General features: G+C 43.3%; 1 protein-coding gene across 1 annotated transcript in view; it reads right to left on the reverse strand.

Moving 5' to 3' along the window:
* The window catches only part of ahcy (adenosylhomocysteinase), a 71,151-nt gene that overhangs the window by 41,523 nt on the left and 7,694 nt on the right, over positions 1-21,934 (reverse strand). Inside the window, exon 2 of the mRNA XM_060919147.1 lies at positions 3,812-4,002. Coding sequence (XP_060775130.1) covers positions 3,812-4,002 — 191 coding nt within the window. The remainder of the gene's footprint in view (positions 1-3,811; positions 4,003-21,934) is intronic.

A 21,934-nucleotide genomic window follows, 5' to 3' on the forward strand; every position in this document is an offset into this window, starting at 1 on the left:
AAATTAGGTGATTTTAAATTTCATGACATCATCTCAAAAAAGTTGGGACAAGGCCATGTTTACCACTGTGAGACATCCCCTTTTCTCTTTACAACAGTCTGTAAACATCTGGGGACCGAGGAGACAAGTTGCTCAAGTTTAGGGATAGGAATGTTAACCCATTCTTGTCTAATGTAGGATTTTAGTTGCTCAACTGTCTTAGGTCTTTTTTGTCGTATCTTCCGTTTTATGAGGCGCCAAATGTTTTCTATGGGTGAAAGATCTGGACTGCAGGCTGGCCAGTTCAGTACCCGGACCCTTCTTCTACACAGCCATAATGCTGTAATTGATGCAGTATGTGGTTTGGCATTGTCATGTTGGAAAATGCAAGGTCTTCCCTGAGAGAGAGAGAGAGAGAGAGAGAGAGAGAGAGAGAGAGAGAGAGAGAGTCATCTGGATGGGAGCATATGTTGCTCTAGAACCTGGATATACCTTTCAGCATTGATGGTGTCTTTCCAGATGTGTAAGCTGCCCATGCCACACGCACTAATGCAACCCCATACCATCAGAGATGCAGGCTTCTGAACTGAGCGCTGATAACTTGGGTCATCCTTCTCCTCTTTAGTCCGAATGACACGGCGTCCCTGATTTCCATAAAGAACTTCAAATTTTGATTCGTCTGACCACAGAACAGTTTTCCACTTTGCCATAGTCCATTTTAAATGAGCCTTGGCCCAGAGAAGATGTCTGCACTTCTGGATCATGTTTAGATACGGCTTCTTCTTTGAACTATAGAGTTTTAGCTGGCAACGGTGGATGACATGGTGAATTGTGTTCACAGAATGTTCTCTGGAAATATTCCTGAGCCCATTTTGTGATTTCCAATACAGAAGCATGCCTGTATGTGATGCAGTGCCGTCTAAGGGCCCGAAGGTCACGGTCACCCAGTATGATTTTCCAGCCTTGACCCTTACGCACAGAGATTCTTCCAGATTCTCTGAATCTTTTGATATTATGCACTGTAGATGATGATATGTTCAAACTCTTTGCAATTTTACACTTCCAAACTCCTTTCGGATATTGCTCCACTATTTGTCAGCGCAGAATTAGGGGGATTGGTGATCCTCTTCCCATCTTTACTTCTGAAAGCCGCTGCCACTCCAAGATGCTCTTTTTATACCCAGTCATGTTAATGACCTATTGCCAATTGACCTAATGAGTTGCAATTTGGTCCTCCAGCTGGTCCTTTTTTGTACCTTTAACTATTCCAGCCTCTTACTGCCCCTGTCCCAACTTTGAGATGTGTTGTCATGAAATTTCAAATGAGCCAATATTTGGCATGAAGTTTCAAAAATGTCTCACTTTCAACATTTGATATGCTGCCCATGTTCTATTGTGAATACAATAGCAGTTTGAGATTTGTAAATTATTGCATTGTTTTTATTTACAATTTGTACTTTGTCCCAACTTTTTTGGAATCGGGGTTGTATATACACTGATAACTACTTCATTTGATCACCTGATTATGCCAATTAAAGCTTAAATGCATACGCGTAAATGACTAAACTGTTCAGTAAAAAGAACTGTTCATAAATTTATCACTACAGTCAGCAATTAGATTTAAAACAATTTCAATAACCATAAAAATGCTGAATATTGGATCTGATAATTGGCCAGGCCAATAATCCATCAACCCCTACAAAGAACATTTACTGTAGCACAAATTGAAGCAGGTAATGTTGGCCATTATAGAAAGGTGGGAGAACTGTGCATTGTAGCTTGCTCTGTATGGGGCTACGTAGCTGCAGACTAGTCAGATTAACTATGCTCTCCACCAGCAAAAGTGCCTACACTGGACACATGAGCATCAGGACTGGACCATGAAATGATGCAAGAAGGTGGCTTGGTCTGATGAATCACTTTCTTTTACATCGTTTAGATGGCTGAGTGCATTTGCATCATTTACCCAAGGACAAGATGGCACCAGGATGCACTAATGGGAAGAAGGTAAGCCAGCAAAGGCAATGTGATGCACTGGGCAATGTACTGCAGAGAAACTTTAGGTCTTGGCACGCCTGTGAATGTTACCTTGAAATGCATCAACTACTTCAACATTGTTGCAGATCAAGCACAATTCTTCATGGCAACAGTGGCCTCTTTCAGCAGGATAAACCCCCAACACTTCAGAAGTGGTTTGAGAAACATGACAAAGAGCTTAAGGTGTTGACTTGGCCTCCAAATTCCCCAGATCTCAATCCAGTTCAGCATCAAGTCATTCCCCAAGTTTTTGATAGGATTTCAATTTGGTCTGACTGGGCCATTCCAAAACCTTGATGTTCTGAAGCCTTACCTTTGTTGACTTGGATCTGTGCTTTGGGTTATTTGAATGCTGGAAGGTGAAATCTTTAACAGATGTCCATAGGTTTTGTGCCAAAACAGAGGGAATCAAAAATAGCTCCAAATACTAGTCTACCTTGTAGAGCCCCTGTCCAAGCCTCAGAAAAGCAGCCCTATAGCATGAGGCTGCTACCACCATGGCTATGGTACACATTGGGTGATAGTCTTGCTCCAAGACCATAAAACATTTTACCACATGGTTTGGGATGACCTAAGCAGGCTTTGATTATTTTATTTTTTAAATGAGAAAGGGTTTTCATAGAGCCACCCTACCCCGCTGCCCAGACCTGTAAAGAATACAAGAGACTGTCACATGCAGGTAGTAACTAGTACTTGACCACTATTCCTGCGGTTCCTTTTTTGCTGCCGTAGGTCTCTTGGCAGCCTTCCAGATAAGTTTACTCATCAATTTTGGATGGACATCCTGTTCTTGGTAAGGTCACTATGGTGCCTCATTTTCTAAATTAATTGATGACAGCCTTCACAGTGTTCCAAGGTAAAAGGTTTTGTAAATTCTGCATTCCTCCCATGATGGATGCCTCCATTACCCATCTCATCTCTATCTGTAGCCGCTTTATCCTGTTCTACAGGGTCGCAGGCAAGCTGGAGCCTATCCCAGCTGACTACGGGCGAAAGGCGGGGTACACCCTGGACAAGTCGCCAGGTCATCACAGGGCTGACACATAGACACAGACAACCATTCACACTCACATTCACACCTACAGTCAATTTAGAGTCACCAGTTAACCTAACCTGCATGTCTTTGGACTGTGGGGGAAACCGGAGCACCCGGAGGAAACCCACGCGGACACGGGGAGAACATGCAAACTCCGCACAGAAAGGCCCTCGCCGGCCACGGGGCTCGAACCCGGACCTTCTTGCTGTGAGGCGACAGCGCTAACCATTACACCACCGTGCCGCCCTGCCTCCATTACATGCTTTGTAAATTCTTTGCAGGCCATGGCTTTAGTCAGATGAAACCAAGAGGTCAAAAAAAAATAAATAAAAATTTCTACAACCAACCAATTTTCATTTGGGGTTCACAAGATGATTACAGGTGCATGATAATTGCTCAGAATTAATGTTCAAAAGTAGTCACATGCCAACTATTTAAAAAAAAAAAAAGAAAAAAAAAAAAAAATGGGGCACACACTTGGGGAGCCAGGTTATTGCAAGTTTCTTTTGTTCCCCAGTAAAGCATTGTTTACTTTTTAGAGCTGCTGTAAAAGTGACTGCTCTCTTGTTTAAAATACACTTGTCCAAGCAAAACCTCAATCTGTTGATAAAGAATATCCCCCCCATAAATATATTACTAATAAGTTTTTTTTAAAAAAATAAACACCCCATATGTGCATGCACACACATGACTCATCTCTCCATTTAAACTTGCAGATTTCTGCATGTAAAGCCATCTTAAGTAAATTTCTCTCCTCACCTCAGCTCCAAGGGCCTTGAGGGTCTCAATGAGCACAGCCGTCTGGATAGTCATGTGCAAGCATCCAGCAATTCGAGCTCCTTTCAATGGCTGGGTTGGCCCATAAGTCTCTCTTAGCTTCATCAGACCAGGCATCTCATTCTCCGCGATATCAATTGCCTTACGCCCCCATTCTGCCAGGCTGATATCAGCTGGGAATAAAACAAACATACTCTCATATGATAAACGCCAACATTAGTGATGGCCCTCATGAGAACGGGCAAACAGAACTGCATTCAAATGATTGGGAAAAATCAGATTTCTAATTATTTTGCTTTAAAAGTATTTTACTCCTAATTAATATTTAAAAGTATACAGTCATGGGGGGGTAATGTCCCCCTTCAAGTCATTTTTTACCCCCTTGATTGCAAACTGTCCTGCCCCTGAGGCAGCAAAGTAGCCCCAAATCATGATGTCCCTTCCACTGTACTTCACCATTGGGATGTTTTCATGTGCCTTTTACACCATATGTAGTGCTGTGTCCTTCCTGAATAATTCAACCTTCGTTTCATCAGTCCACACAATATTTTCCACCAATAGCGTTCTGGACCATCAAGGTGCTCTTTGGCAAAATTCAGGCACACAGCAACATTTTAGAGTAGCAGTCTCCATGGTGTCCTGCCATGCATGGACATTCTGCCTGTTCAATATTTTGCACTTGGTAGACTCATGAACCGATATTTTCCAGTTCGGAATCCTCATTGAGGATTCTGCACTGAGCCTTGGGAGTGATCTTGGCTCAGCACCCACTTCTAAAAAGACTAGCCACAATACTTGGTCTCATCGGTCAGGACTGATGAAGACCTAAACTCCTTAGGATCACTTTGTAACCCTTTCCAGCTTAATACAAACCAACAATTCTTGATCTTGGGTCTTCTTAGATCTCTCTTTTGCAAGGCATGGCTCACATCAGCAGATACTTCTAATGAATAGCAAACTCATATTTGAGTGTCAAAGTAGCTCTAACCTACATCTCCAAACTCTTCATTGATTGGACTCCAGGTTTGCCAAATCCTGATTCCAATTAGTCATTAGCCTAGGGGTTCACACATTTGCCAACAGACACTGGAGGTATTCAGTATGGACAAAAACAAAGCAATGCATGTTTAGTTAAAACTCATTGTTCATTACACTGATGACCAGATCATATTTGAAAGAAATTTACATAAACTACATTATATTAAATGGCATTTAGTAGACAGACATTCTTATCCAGAGCAATGTACAACAGACCCAGAACAGCATGGGAAGCAGTTGGGGGTTAGACACCTTACTCAAGGGCACTTCAGCTATTCCCACTGGTCCAGGGAATCAAACTAGTGACCTTTTGGTCCCAATGCTGCTTCTCTAACCATTAGGCCATGGCTTCCCCCATAAGCACAAGTAATTCCAAAGGGTTCACCTTTTCTTCCCACTGTATTTTCTATAATGTATTTAGAAAAATCTCTAAATTTGCTTCACAGACTAAGAGAGCTGCACATAAACAAATGCCCTCAGATATCAGTAACCTGAAGCAATACTGTAAAGACTGGGCCAAAATTTCAGAAAACCTCAAGTTATTGTCCCTACAGGGATTTCCACATGTTACTGAATTATAAGGGGCTTTTTTTTTTGGGTGGTGGTGGGTGGGGGTTAATATAAATTTTACTACTACATATTGAAATCATTGTCACCAGAGATTGATTTTACAGTTATTTAGGCCCTGATAAATAAAACCAAGTTTGAAGGGTGTACTTTTTATCCCATGACTGTACATTTCCATGTGATACACATTGCGTACATGTAAAATACTAGTCATCTAGTGCCATAGGGAAGACCAAAAATGCCGTCAAACAAAGGGAACACATACAATTTATACCACTGCAAAAAGTACTGGCTCATGTTTTAGGCCTTTTATGGGAGTAATTAGGTTTCAAAACTTGAACTTTTAGACCGCGATCTGAACTCGTAGCATAAACATCTGTACTTAGATTTTCAAGGTTAGTCTTCATATGCTTAAAATTTACACACTCAAGAACACAAAGCAAAATGTAGACATTTTTCCTGAATTTACAGGATTCTCATGAATACAATTTTTTAAAAATTTGTACAAACATGCATAAATACTTTGGGGTCATGCTTGATAAGTGAGGCCCACTGCTAGTAAACAGTGGAGTGTGAAAAGACATGTCAATGCTTGGGAATGTTACATCAATGTGAAGTGTATTAGACCTGCATCTTAATTCTAAACAGCGCAAAAATAAGAATTATTGCAGCATAGGGAGAATAGATAAATCCTGACACTAATGTGATTCACAGATAATGCTGCTGTGGCAGCAGGGGGTGTGGCCAAGCAGCAGTCTGTGAATGGACGGCAGGGTTGGAGAAGGTAAGTGGCCAAGTCATTCCACCTGCTGTCAATTAAGGTGTGTGTTACAGAGCATAAAAGGAGGGGGAGCACAGACAAAAGAGGCTCCCTCCCAACCACAACGCATGTGTGCAGGGTTTTTTCTAGAAAAATTTAGTATGAGGGCGCTCACCATGGCGAGGGAGCGAAGCGGATGGTGCCGGTTGTCCCCCCCCTGCCGTGCAAAGCCTTTGAAAAATGCTCCAATGGGACATTCTGAGGCTGAGAGGGAAATTGTAACAAATTGTCTGTCAACATTGAAAAAGAAAGAAGTTAGGCCAAAAAAAAAAAAAAGTGTTTCCGGTAACATGAAATACTAAAATAAGGTCGGTAGGTAGGAAAGGTTTTTTTTCTTAATTTTTTTTTTTATTTTGTTCGAAAAAATTAACACAAGTAAACATCTTACAAAATAGTATTTTAGCACAGAATCCTTTATACCACACATCATAATAAAATAAGTGTTTTAAATCTTTAAACGAATTAAAAAAAAAAAAATATCGCGAGAGTTCGAGTTATGATCTACGGAAGCGATATTTCATGATATTTTCATGTAATAACGTGAAAACACCTTATCAAGAAATAACGTGAAAATAACGTCCTAGGCTAGGCTACTTCCATTAAAAGCAGCCGGCCTAGCCTAGCCTACTGTAGAACTTGGGTCGAGCAAAAACATGGCTGAATCCTGAATGACTCCTATTTGTATAAATAGGGGACTACATAGGCGGCAAAATGTAATGTTTTTCCCTGCCATGGAAGTGCACTTGTATACTGAAAAGGAAGCAATTTGCATTACAGCCTTGAATGAGGATTCAAAATGGTGGCTCGGCTCAGTTTATGGAGGAGGGCTGATAGAAGTGGCGAAACATTTTACTTTTTATCGTTTCTTTCACAACTTGAATGCGTTGAAACAAAAAATTGACAAACTAACGCCGCTTACACTAAAATATCGAGGGAAATTTGTAATAAAAACTTCACGGTCGGCAATTTCGACGCGGAAATTCTCGATCGGTTGGGTTACCGGAAGCACACTTTTTTTTTTTTTTTTTTTATTTGGCCTAATCTTCTTCTGCCCCGGACAGTCTTTGGCTTTCTTCCGCTTCGTGCCGCGGGATGACATCTTTAAATGCCCAAGTGTCAACAAAAACAACTCGCAAACTACTTCTGTCAAAAGCTCCCGCGCCGGTGGGTGAAAGGTCATTCAGTCTCGAGAAATCTCGCACTACAAGTCAGCTGACCTTGTATGTAACCCATGTCAAATCTCGCGAGAGCAGCCGCGACAAGTAAACAACTAAACATGGCGCCTCAGTCTGGAAAACGGCAATTCAGATTGTTTTTGCACCGTCTGGCGGTGTATCTACTATGATTGGAATATTTTTGGAGCAATTATAACGTATTTGATGATCAGACACATTGTCACGTAGTGTTGCTGGGATGTTTTCACGGAGTTGGTAAGGGGGCGCACGCCGAGAGTAAGAGGGCGCAGCGCCCCTGTTCCCCCGTTTAGATGAAAGCCTGGAGTGAGTGAGTGAAAGAAGCTGAAAAGCTAAAAAAAGTGAAATTAAAAAAAAAAAAAAAAAAAAAAGTGAGACCAACTCTCGCTTGCCGTGCTTCTGTGCTCCACCCACATGGGGAACTGCTACAGTGGTGCCGAAACCCGGGACTAATCGAGACCCCATTTGAGCAAATTGGGATGATCTCGTTGAGCCATTGGATTGGTTGGCACGAGGGTATCGCTTTTAGTTCTGATGGACTATGCAACGCAATATCCAGAAGCAATGCCTCTCTGTAATATCTCAGCACACAGTATTGTGGAAGCACTCTTCGGCTTTATCTCCTGGGTCAGGATTCCAAAAGAAATCCTGACAGACCAAGGCACTTCGTTTATGTCACGCACACTGCACGAGCTGTATGGGTTATTGGGGATTAAGTCTATCCGCACCAGTGTCTATCACCCACAAACAGATGGCTTAGTAGAGCAATTTCACCAAAACACTCAAGAAAACAATCCGGAAATTCGTAAGTGAAGACGCACGTAATTGGGATAAGTGGCTCGAGCCCCTGTTATTTGCAGTGCGAGAGGTCCCGCAAGCCTCCGCGGGGTTTTCTCCATTTTAATTATATAGGTGTAAGCTGCATGGCATTCTGGACATGCTACGAGAAAATTGAGAGGAGGGACCTTCACCTAGCAAAAACGAAATCCAGTACGTTCTTGATCTGTGCGCAAAATTCCACACCCTCACACACCTAACCCAGGAGAATTTGCGGCAGACACAAGAACATCAAATCTGGCTGTATGACGGGGCACGCACCTTAGATAGTTCATGCTGGGAGACAAAGTGCTCGTATTATTGCCCATGTCGAGCTCCAAATTAGTTGCCAAGTGGCAAGGGCCCTTTGTGGTCACACGGCGAGTCGGGGACGTCAACTATGAAGTGAGGCAAATGGATAGGGGCAGGGCATTGCAAATCTACCACCTCAACCTTTTAAAACGCTGGAATGAGGGGTCCCCGTGGCATTGGCGTCGGTAGTCCCAGAGAAGGCAGAGCTGGGGCCAGAGGTGAGAAAGATAACATCTCATTCCACTCCAGTCCCTTGTGGAGACCACCTCTCACTGGCCCAACTCATGGGAGGTAGCCAAGTTGCAAAAGAAGTTTTCCGACGTGTTCTCACCCCTTCTTGGTCGTACCCACCTCATAGAACACCACATCAAAACGCCCCCGGGGGTGATGGTGCGTAGTAGGGGTGTGCAAAAATATCGATACGACGATATATCGCGATACTTTGTCTTCTGATTCAATATCGATACTTTTTCAAATAATAAAATCATGTTTCAGACGGGTTGTAAATCCAGTACGACTTCCGCACCTCCGCTCCGCGAGGTGTCGCTGTGCCGCTCCCTCACTGCAAGGCACTCTTCGTCTTCTCTTTTTTTCCCCGGCGGTTGCAGTGAGGAAAAAAAACAAGCAAGCATGGCTGTTAACGTAAACCTAGAGACGCCACCGAACTTTAAGGCAGATGTTTGGAGGCACTTTGGATTCCAAAGGAAAGGAGAAAGAAAAAAAAAAAGTGAGCCGGTGTTCTGTAAAGTTATCCTACCTCTTGGATTTGTCCTACCAAGCCTACTGCGCATGTGTGAAATCCAGGAGGGTAGGAAAATTCAACAGTAGTTTTGTTCTACCTATCAGCTGGGCTGATAGAAAATCGGTGAGTATTTCACGCATTTGCCGATTTTTATGTTTTGTGCGTATTGGTCGAGTCTTTGGCCGAGTCAAATAATTTGTAATGCCTTGTTTTGAATAATAAACCGGTCTGTATGAGAACTTGCTAATTCATGTGTTCTGCGCATGCGCAGTAGGCTTTGCGCATGCGCAGTAGGAGACTAAGCTGCACACTGCACTTTTCAATGTGTTTCAGACAGTGTTGTTCCTGCAAAATAAGCACAAGTTAAATGTTCTCAGGTATATGTTCTCAAGTTTACAAAGAACAAATTGATAGTGTTAGCACTGAAATGTATGTGCAGTCTGCAGTGCAAGTTAAGTTTTCATAAAACAATTTGATTCTGCTTGTTAAGCAGCACTGATGTGTCCATGCTTACAGAAAAGTTGATAATACTAACACAGAAATGGGAATTTTCTGTATGTTGTAGTGAAGCAACTCTTGGTTTTGCCAGCAGTGGAATAGAGACAAATATATGTCTGGCAAGAGTGTGTAGTTATGTATGTGAAATGTAATTTTACAGTGGTCAATAAATTCTGCTTTTCTTCAGTGACACAAATATCGTGATGTGGTTGAAATTTCTTGCAATATATCCGTTATCGCAGAATCGCTGTACCGTGATATTATCGTTATCGTGGGCAAAATATCGCCATAGTATCGTATCGTGAGGTATCTGGTGATACCCAGCCCTAGTGCGTAGCCGCCCTTACCGATTGCCCGAACACAAGAAAAAGGTGGTTCAGGACAAACAAGGCCATGCTCAAAATGGGCAGGATCGAGGAGTCCCACAGTGACTGGAACAACCCAGTGGTCCTGGTTCCCAAGACAGACGGGTTGGTCTGGTTCTGTGTGGACTATAGAAAGGTCAACACGGTGTCTAAATTTGACACATACCCAATGCCTCGCATTGATGAGTTGCTTGATCGGTTAGGCGCTGCTTGCTTTTATTCAACACTGGATCTAACAAAGGGATATTGGCAGATCCCCTTGACTCCTCTATCCCAAGAGAAAACGGCCTTTTCCACACCGTTCGGATTACACCAATTTGTCACGCTCTCCTTTAGGTTATTTGGGGCACCCGCTACTTTCCAGCGGCTTATGGACAGGGTCCTCTGCCCTCACGCTGCCTATGCGGGCACCTATCTGGATGATATAATAATCTACAGCCATAATTGGCCGCGGCACTTGGACCACCTGAGGGCCGTTCTAAAGTCGCAAAAGTGAGCAGGCCTCACAGCTAGCCCAAAAAAAAAAAAAAAAAGTGTGCAGTTGGGTGGGTGGAAGTATGGTATCTGGGGTTCCACTTGAGTCATGGGCAGGTGCGTCCCCAAATTAACAAGACTGCAGCGATTGCAGCCTGCCCAAGACCCAAGACCAAAAAGGAGGAGAGACTTCTTGGGGCTGGCTGGCTATTATCGTAGATTTCTGCCTAATTATTTGGACGTCACCAGCCTGCTAACCAATCTCACTAAAATGGGGGCTCCAGATCCAATCTAGTGGATGGAGCAGTACCAACAGGCCTTCTCAGAGGTAAAAGCTGCACTGTGTGGGGGGCCACTTTTACACTCCCCTGACTTCTCTCTCCCCTTTATTTTGCAGACTGATGCATCGGACAGAGGGCTGGGGGACCGTTTTGTCCCAGAAGGTGGAGAGCAAGGAGTGCCCCATGCTGTACATCAGCCGGAAACTCTCGATGCGTGAAAGCAAGTACAGCACTATCAAGATAGAGTGTCTTGACATCAAGTAGGTGGTCCTCGCCCTCCGATACTACCTGCTGGGGCGCCCTAGCACACACTGTTCAGACCACACGCCCCTCCAGTGGTTCCACCGCATGAAGGATGCCAATGCACGGATCGCCCATTGGCGTCTCACCCTCCAGCCATTTAAGTTCGAGGTGATCCACAGGCTGGGGGTGCAGATGGTGGTGGCAAACTTCAAGTCCTATCGGGGGGTCAGCTTCAGGCCGGACGGCTCCCCAGCCTGAGTCGGGCGGTGGGGGTTATGTGGCCAAGCAACAGTCTGTGAATGGAATGGAAGGCAGGGTCGGGGAAGGCAAGTGGCCAAGTCACTCCACCTGTTGTCAATTAATGTGTTTGTTACAGGGACAGACCATAAAAGGAGGGGGAGAGCAAAGAGGCTCCTTCCCAACCACAACACATGTGCGTGTGTAGTGGGCAGGCAGGCAAGAAAGCAAGCTAGCTAGCTGAAAATCTAAAAATAAAGTGAAATAAAGAGTTTGCATGAGACCAACTCTCACCTGCCGTGCTTCAGTGCTCCACCCACATCAGGAACTGCTACAGCTGCAGGTTACCAACAGCCTTGTACAACCCCGATTCCAAAAAAGTTGGGACAAAGTATGTATGGAGTTTGCATGTTCTCCCTGTGTCTGCGTGGGTTTCCCCTGGGTGCGCCGGTTTCCCCCACAGTCCAAAGCATGCAGGTTAGGCTAATTGGTGGCTCTATATTGACCATAGGTGTGAATGTGAGCATTTATGTGTCTCTATGCATCAGCCCTGCGATGATTTGGCGATTTGTCCAGGGTGTACTCCGCATCTCGCCCATAGTCAGCTGGGATAGGCTCCAGCTTGCCTGCGACCCTGCAAAGGATAAGCAGTTATGGATAATGGATGGATGGAGGATAATAATAATAATAATAATAATAATAATAATAATAATAATAAATACCGTGATTCCAAAAAAGTTGGGACAAAGTACAAATTGTAAATAAAAATGGAATGCAATAATTTACAAATCTCAAAAACTGATATTGTATTCACAATAGAACATAGACAACATATCACATGTTGAAAGTGAGACATTTTGAAATTTCATGCCAAATATTGGCTCATTTGAAATTTCATGACACCAACACATCTCAAAAAAGTTGGGACAGGGGCAATAAGAGGCTGGAAAAGTTAAAGGTACAAAAAAGGAACAGCTGGAGGACCAAATTGCAACTCATTAGGTCAATTGGCAATAGGTCATTAACATGACTGGGTATAAAAAGAGCATCTTGGAGTGGCAGCGGCTCTCAGAAGTAAAGATGGGAAGAGGATCACCAATCCCCCTAATTCTGCGCCGACAAATAGTGGAGCAATATCAGAAAGGAGTTCGACAGTGTAAAATTGCAAAGAGTTTGAACATATCATCATCATCTACAGTGCATAATATCATCAAAAGATTCAGAGAATCTGGAAGAATCTCTGTGCGCAAGGGTCGAGGCCGGAAAACCATACTGGGTGCCCGTGATCTTCGGGCCCTTAGACGGCACTGCATCACATACAGGCATGCGTCTGTATTGGAAATCACAAAATGGGCTCAGGAATATTTCCAGAGAACATTATCTGTGAACACAATTCACTGTGCCATCCGCCATTGCCAGCTAAAACACTATAGTTCAAAGAAGCCATATCTAAACATGATCCAGAAGCGCAGATGTCTTCTCTGGGCCAAGGCTCATTTAAAATGGACTGTGACAAAGTGGAAAACTGTTCTGTGGTCAGACGAATCAAAAGTTGAAGTTCTTTATGGAAATCAGGGACGCCGTGTCATTCGGACTAAAGAGGAGAAGGACGACCCAAGTTGTTATCAGCGCTCAGTTCAGAAGCCTGCATCTCTGATCTATGGGGTTGCATTAGTGCGTGTGGCATGGGCAGCTTACACATCTGGAAAGACACCATCAATGCTGAAAGGTATATCCAGGTTCTAGAGCAACATATGCTCCCATCCAGACGACGTCTCTTTCAGGGAAGACCATGCATTTTCCAACATGACAATGCCAAACCACATGCTGCATCAATTACAGCATCATGGCTGCGTAGAAGGGTCCGGGTACTGAACTGGCCAGCCTGCAGTCCAGATCTTTCACCCATAGAAAACATTTGGCGCATCATATAATGGACAATACGACAAAAAAAAGACCCAAGACAGTTGAGCAACTAGAATCCTGCATTAGACAAGAATGAGTTAACATTCCTATCCCTAAACTTGAGCAGCTTGTCTCCTCAGTCCCCAGACGTTTACAGACTGTTATAAAAAGAAAAGGGGATGTCTCACAGTGGTAAACATGGCCTTGTCCCAACTTTTTTGAGATGTGTTGTCATGAAATTTAAAAATCACCTAATTTCTCTTTAAATGATACATTTTCTCAGTTTAAACATTTGATATGTCATCTATGTTCTATTCTGAATAAAATACGGAATTTTGAAACTTCCACATCATTGCATTCCGTTTTTATTTACAATTTGTACTTTGTCCCAACTTTTTTGGAATCGGGGTTGTATTTATTAGGCTGTTATTTATTAAGCACAGTTGCACAGATGTGGTCATCAAAAGGGATACATGTTACTTGATCTACACAGAGTAGACACAGAACTGTTAAAATCCTCTACTAGAGCAGCGGCTACAATCAACACCTTTCAGATTTACCAGTAAAAATTTTGCAAAGGTGAGTTTTAGTTACAACAGTTATTATTGGTTAATTAAGTCAACCAGAAGATCCCCCTCACCCTTTGAGCTTCTCTGAACACAGCTGAGATGGATTTTTTTTTTTTAGCACAATCAGCAATTTGAGAAAAACCCGGACGTCATCGTCACAGGTAAGCATGGTGGAAAGATCATGAACGTGTTTGACTTATCAAATTTAGGCCTGTCATGATAAATTTTTTTGGAAGATATATTGTCTCAAATTATTGCGATAAACGATATTGTTGATGCCTTTTCAAGATTATTTTACTAGTGGCATAAAATTATGATCATGCAAATACACCCTTTCAAAGAACAGTAAACTTTGTCAACTTATTCAATTCAACAGTGGAACGTAAAAAAATAAATAACCTAAAGAAATAAAACAAACAAAAATCAACAAATCTTGCATGTGATGATTAACTTATTCTACCAATTTGCAAGTGTGTTTTACAAGCGAATAACACACTGACTGTCAATTGGGTGCATGTTCCTTTCCCTCATAAATGGAAGTAAAAACATACGGAGCCTTAAACACTCATTCCATTAGGCTGGCAGGTGGAGTAGGCCATCTTCTGTGTGACCTTTAACTAGTTTTAGAATACTAGTTTAAGCTGATATGTGACTGATCTAACGGTAAAACAGGACGAGGTCTCTAGAACTTTGACACGTTGAAAGGTTACAATTTTACTTGGCAACAGAACGTATCTGAATTCTGATTGGTTGTTATATTATTGCCCTTTTGTTGTCTTCTTGAGCCCAGAGCGAAGAGAGAGGCGGTAGTAAAAGGGTTCTACAGAGAAGTTTTTAGCCTACCGCTTTCAAATGAACCCCTTCGAAAACCAATCAGTTCAGCATATGTATGTACTCTGTATGTGACGTTTTCAAAAGAGAGGCAGGAGTAACCAAAAATTTCTGATCAAGAAGGCAGAGACTGATGCTTATTACATGAATGTTTTTTGATTAAAAGGTGTCTGGGCCATGAACAATGTCCACATCGACATCGGGTTGTTTACATCAGGGTCTCTGCACATTTCTGACCAGCAAAAATAATACTTTTTAAGACCACTGAATATAAAAAATAAGACCACTACCGCGGAACAAATACGTACAGTAAAAAAAAAAAAAAAAAAACCACACTCTAGGTTAAGTTCAAAGCATTTTTTTAAAATAAGTGCATCTTCTGCAGAACCCACAGTATTTCTGCCTTCAGCGTAGCGGTTGGGGCGAATGCCGCGAAAGCACTTGTGCTGGGACCCGGAGACCAGGGCTCGAAATTAACTTTTTTTCTTTGTGTCCCCCAGTGGTCCCGAATTCTGTGTTGTATTGTCCCGAATGGAAGCAATAGTGTCCCCATTTTTTTCTCGTCTCGTCTTCTTCCGCTTATCCAGGACCGGGTCGCGGAGGCAGCAGTCTAAGCATGGAAGCCCAAACTTCCCTTTCCCCAGACACCTCGGCCAGCTCCTCGGGAAGAACACTGAGTGCATGCTGAAGGTCCTGGTTTGAAGAAGCCAACAGGACATCATCATCCGCAAAAAGCAGAGATGAAATCCTGTGGTTCCCAAACAGGATTCCTTCCGGCCCCTGGCTGCGCCTAGAAATTCTGTCCATAAAAATTATGAACAGAACCGGTGACAAAGGGCAGCCCTGACGGAGTCCAACATGCACTGGGAACAGGTCTGACTTACTGCCGGCAATGCGAACCAGACTCCTGCTCCGTTCGTACAGGGACCGGACAGCCCTTAGCAAAGAGCCCCGAACCCCATACTCCCGAAGCACCCCCCACAGAATACCACGGGGGACACAGTCGAATACCTTCTCCAGATCCACAAAGCACATGTGGACTGGTTGGGCAAACTCCCATGAACCCTCGAGCACCCTATGAAGGGTATAGAGCTGGTCCAGTGTTCCGCGACCAGGACGAAAACCGCATTGTTCCTCCTGGATCCGAGGTTCGACTATTGGTCGAATTCTCCTCTCCAGTACCCTGGAGTAAACTTTCCCTGGGAGGCTGAGAAGTGTGATTCCCCTATAATTGGAGCACACTCTCCGGTCCCCTTTCTTAAAAAGAGGGACCACCACCCCAGTCTGCCACTCCAGAGACACTGTCCCCGACCGCCACGCGATGTTGCAGAGGCGTGTCAACCAAGACAGCCCCACAACATCCAGAGACTTGAGATACTCAGGGCGGATCTCATCCACCCCCGGTGCCTTGCCACCGAGGAGCTTGCAAACCACCTCAGTGACTTCGGCTTGGGTAATGGACGAGTCCACCTCTGAGTCATCAGCCTCAGTCTCCTCAGTGGAAGACATGACGGTGGGATTGAGGAGATCCTCAAAGTATTCCTTCCACCGCCCGACAATGTCCCCAGTCGAGGTCAACAGCTCCCCACCCGCACTGTAAACAGTGTTGGCAGAGTACTGCTTCCCCCTCCTGAGGCGCCGGACGGTTTGCCAGAATTTCTTCGAGGCCGACCGATAGTCCTTCTCCATGGCCTCCCCGAACTCCTCCCAGTTCCGAGTTTTTGCCTCCGCAACTGCCCGAGCTGCAGCACGCCTGGCCTGCCGATACCCGTCGGCTGCCTCAGGAGTCCCGGAGGTCAACATGGCCCGATAGGACTCCTTCTTCAGCTTGACGGCATCCCTTACTTCCGGTGTCCACCACCGGGTTCGGGGATTGCCGCCACGACAGGCACCGGAGACCTTGCGGCCACAGCTCCGAACAGCTGCATCCACAATGGAGGTAGAGAACATGGTCCACTCAGACTCAATGTCCCCCGCCTCCCTCGGAAGCTGGGAAAAGCTCTCCCGGAGGTGGGAGTTAAAGACCTCCCCAACAGAGTGCTCGGCCAGACGTTCCCAGCAGACCCTCACCATACGTTTGGGCCTGCCAGGTCTGTCCAGCTTCCTCCTCCGCCAGCGGATCCAACTCACCACCAGGTGGTGATCAGTTGACAACTCAGCCCCTCTCTTCACCCGAGTGTCCAAGACATAGGGTCGGAGATCAGATGACACAACTACAAAGTCGATCATCGACCTCCGACCTAAGGTGTCCTGGTGCCACGTGCACTTATGGACACCCCTATGCTCGAACATGGTGTTCGTTATGGACAAACTGTGACTAGCACAGAAGTCCAATAACAAAACACCACTCGGGTTCAGATCGGGGAGGCCGTTCCTCCCAACCACGCCCCTCCAGGTGTCACTGTCATCGCCCACGTGAGCATTGAAGTCCCCCAGTAGCACAATGGAGTCCCCAGTCTGAGCACCCCTCAGTACCTCTCCCAGGGACTCCAAGAAGGCCGGATACTCTATACTGCTATTTGGCCCGTAGGCACAAACAGCAAGAGCCCTCTCCCCAATCCGATCCCCATTTTTTTCCTCTCTGAAATAACCAGTGGTTAATATTATCATATGAAGTTACTATTATATTTGTAACTATGCGATTTTGAACCCTTTATATCATTTTTACAATAAGTCACAAGACACAAGCGACACATGTCCAATACATCATCTACTTCAAAATTACAGTTATTGCATTTTCAGTTTATTAAACTTTGGCGATCTCACTGTATGAATAGATACCCGTTTATTTAAAGGGGCCAACTAGCTCATTCAGAAAATGTTTCAACTCCCTACATCTGCAGTACACTTTAGTTGAAAATAAGACCCCTTTTATGTTCATTTCATCTACTTATACCTTGAATATCTGTTGGCACTTATAAGGCCAACTTATAATTTTCACCATTACCGTTATCCATTTTATGAACTTTCCGTTATCCATTTTATCCATTTTTTCCGTTATTCATTTTATCCATTTTTTCCGTTATCCAGCCACATCATTCCTGTTGTATTTTATAACGTGTCTAACAGTGTTCATTAAGTTCATTCAGTTGCTAGCGTTGCCTGCAGACCAGGCGATGACACTTTGGATCCTGAAGGTCCCGGAGACGTTATGTCTGGGCTTTCAGTTTCTTCCCCGCGGTCGGTCCGCTTCAACCACTTCAGCATTTTTGTTCTGGCAAGAGTCGGCGCAGCGTGTGCGGTAGCAATTCCATTCCAAGTCCATATAATGCGGACTCCGGCCGAAGGTTCTAGAACAGAATGCGCTGCTCTGTAGCCTACGGATGCAGGTGCATCGAAAGTGTAGCTACTATGTATTTTTCGCTGTTAACGTTTTAAAATTAAAATTGACAAATTAGGTGAATGTCTACGTATGTGTTACGGCTTTGTAAATAATATTAATGTAGAACTTTTTTTCTAGATCTATTTTTTTCCATTGTCCCGGGATTGTCCCAGATATAATAATTTTGTGTCCCGATGACATTTTTTATGGTCCCCGGGACGTCGGGACACCGTTAGTTTCGAGCGCTGCCGGAGACGCTAAAGCTGGCGTTGCACTTTTTGTGACCGTAGAGGCGAACATTGGCATGGGGACTGTTGTTGCCTGACTAGCAGCATAGCGCATATGCTTTTCCCCTTTCGAGTGAGCGTCAAGGGCTTTACAGCCCATTGTTGTTAACTTGATGTCTTTCCGACATACCTTACATCTCGCTTCATATTCTGAAGTTGCTGTTGTTAGCCAACTTTTGTATTTTGGCTCCTCAAGCCACTTGTTACTAAACTTACACTTCCCCATCTCCGTTCAAGTTCAACCACTTCTTCCTCGTCTGCTCTACTCTCAATGGTTCTACTACATGGATAAAAACACACTGCCCCCTGTGGCGTGGTTCCTGCGCTATTAGAACTAGTGCTAGACACACAACGGCTCTTGTGCTACTTGTTCAGCATCTTGATAACAAACGACACTGGTTGAATAAATAACGTTAGCGCGGAAAAAAAAAATCCAGACATATGTTTTTTTTTTTTCATTTACCGTAGGCTACCCGGATGAAATTTAATACCTCCCATGTGAAATTTAATACCATAGCTCAAAAAATAGCGAAATATAATGCTTTTTAAGACCTTAAAAAACACATATTAAAAATAAGACTTTTTAAGACTTTTTAAGGATCCGCGGAGACCCTGTAATGTGTCACATTACATGAACTTGGTCAGGGCTCTGCAGGTCTTAACTGAAGCACTTCAAATTAAGGGTTAGCGGGCTGCTAAAGTTTGCAGGCACTTCACAAGCAAGACTAGGTGCAATATTAGCCAACATTAGCACAATTTGATGTGATTTAATGTCTGACCTTAATGAACATCAGTTGTTGGGATCAAGTCGGATTGTTATTTACATGCCACACAAACTTAGAAAACAGTCATATTTGCATGTTGTCATTTTTACACTGAATATAAACTGTTGTTAACGGATTAGATTAGCTCGTAAAATTAACATTACATTCCTCAAGGACAGTTTGCTAACTAGCAGCTGGTCACAGCACTGCAACCGCACTTGCTAATTGACATGGTAGCCAAACCTGCTTGCCGTTTTCACGACCACGCCCCCAGAGCGAATATTCATGAGTGAATTTTACATGGAGTGTCACCCAGTGGAAACCTACAGTAACCATTTGTGTACCGCGCACGGAGTGTGACTTTTTTATTCAATCAGAAATATTGGTAGGGACACAGCCATCGTTTGATATTGCATGGTTTTCCCCAAAGCGTTTTAGTGTATCGGGCCCTACACTTGCTCTGCCTGCTGATGCACTTAATCGCTTTAGTTAAAATCCGATATGCTTAGATTTATACCAATACGTTAAATTTCCTACCCACAAGTAACTAGATACATAGGAGAGCAAACAGATCCATTTACATATTGACTGATGTGTTAAACAACCGGTCTTTTTTTACAATGTTTGTGTTGATTCTGTCAAAGTAAAGGTGATGATACACGGGGCAACTTTTTGGGCAATGTTGCCGAGCAATGTTGCTGGCAACGGGCAACTAGGTGAGACACAGGGCAACTTTTCAGGGCAACTAACAATGGGCAACAACAGTTAGCAACGGCAGTTTACAGTTAGCTAAAAAAAAAAAACCACGATGTCTTAATTTTTGCTGTGACCATTTAATCAAGCTGTCTGTTGTTTTTTTAGAGCTTTGGTGAGGTAAATTCCTCCATATAGAATATTAAAATAACTTACCGGCGTAAAAACAGATGAGGAGTCTCTCCATCTCTTCACTCCACTGACACTGAGCGGCCGCCATATTTGTTTGAAATTTCTGATCCGAACCTCACCGGAGGTCACATGACTCGATACTCACGTTCTGATTGGCTTCTCAAAAAGTTGCCAGAGATTATCAAAACCATTCAGAAAGAAAATGTTGCCCAATCTCAATAGAAAAGAGTCAAAACGCAATTGCCCAGCAACATTGCTCGGCAACATTGCCCAAAAAGTTGCCCCGTGTATCATCACCATAATAGGTCCGTGTGGTATGATGTAAACAGATAATCTGTTGGCTACGTCAAGATCATGTGTTCAAAGCGTCCAATAAAAATATAGAAAGAAAACAGACATCCCAGAATTTTCCGATTCATTACAAGCGATCTCATTGGCTGCCAACATTGTCCCCCACCAGACGGGCAAAGCCGACTGATTTTAATCACAAAAGCTTGACCTAGTCCACCATCATTATGGCTTCGATCAAAGACTGGTTGACCAAACGTCAACAAACCTACGTGAGTGATGGCGTAAAAAACCAGACAACTGTCACGACAACAAAAACATCAATTTTGATCACAGCAACTGGCTCAAAAAGCACTCGCTGGACAATTTGATCCACATCAGCATGGATGACAGCAAGATGGACTATGAGAGGGTTACCCAACATTGGGCCAAGCAAAAGCCAAGGAGAATTAATCTGCTTTAAAGGAATAGAAAACTTAATTCACTGGTTTGGGTTTGCAGAAAGATTATGTACTTATAAACACTCTCACGAAGTGAAGTCGTCCAAATGTGTCAAATATAGCATAATTTCAAATAATAATCATAAGCATTTTGGCAATGTGATATCACTGGGATCCATTTAACAAAAGGCAGCTCCGGATTATTCTTTTGTTAAAGGGTCACAGTGACCTCACACTGCCAAATATGCTTATTATTATTATTCGAAATTATGCTACATTTGACACTTCTCTTCATGAATGCATTCATAAGTACATAATCTTTCTGCAAACTTAATGTATGAATCAAGTTATCTTTTCCTTTAAAATGTTTTAATCTTAATCTAGTCCATTTAATAAAGTGCCAAAATTTAAACCTTATAACATGCAGTTGCCTTACTTTTCAGTGCATCTTAGTTATACATATATTATGGTAATTGCATCACAAACATTCTAAATCATTACAGTTATAGTAATACAGCAACTTATTTTAAGGTGGCAGTTCTTAGGTTCAGATCCCTGTGAGATCAACAGGAGGTCATGATGATCGATTCTCTTCATTGGATTGCATAAGATAGAGCAAAGAACTGTTCATATTTTCATGCACATTTTTGTTACAACACTACTTGATCATAGATAATTAAGGGATCCCCGTAGATTTTCAATCCATCATATACCCAAGTAATCTATAACAAATCAGTTTAACTTGCATGTTGAACTTTAAGGTGAAATTTCAAATGTGTTTACATTAATACTACTTAGGTTAGAAATCATTGAAACACTGGTAAAATCTATCCTATAATCATGTATCTAAAACCTCTCAGAGACCCTGAAAATGCACCTGAGAGCATCTATTTTCAAAAAAATTTTTTTTTTGGGGGGGATGCCTCCAGACCCCTCTAGTTTCACTTCGCGCTTTTGGCGCTCAATTGTCTGTATTATCATGCCAGAATTTAGGGCTTTAATTTTTTTCTGGGGAAAATGCTGATATTAGTAGGGACACGTCCATACCCAATTCTACACCTATGGTCTGTACAACAGAGTAACGTGTTGCCTCTTCCCCATTCAGTGGATACCCATTGCATGCTGGGAGGCCTCACCTCTGACAGAGAACCGCGTGAGACAACAGAAAACAGCGTAGCGTTTTATTCAGTCAATGGGTCAAGCTAATACTCTGGCAATTTCCCCATGT

Source organism: Neoarius graeffei, chromosome 4 (genome assembly GCF_027579695.1).
Source record: "Neoarius graeffei isolate fNeoGra1 chromosome 4, fNeoGra1.pri, whole genome shotgun sequence".
NCBI classification, from domain to species: Eukaryota; Metazoa; Chordata; class Actinopteri; order Siluriformes; family Ariidae; genus Neoarius; species Neoarius graeffei.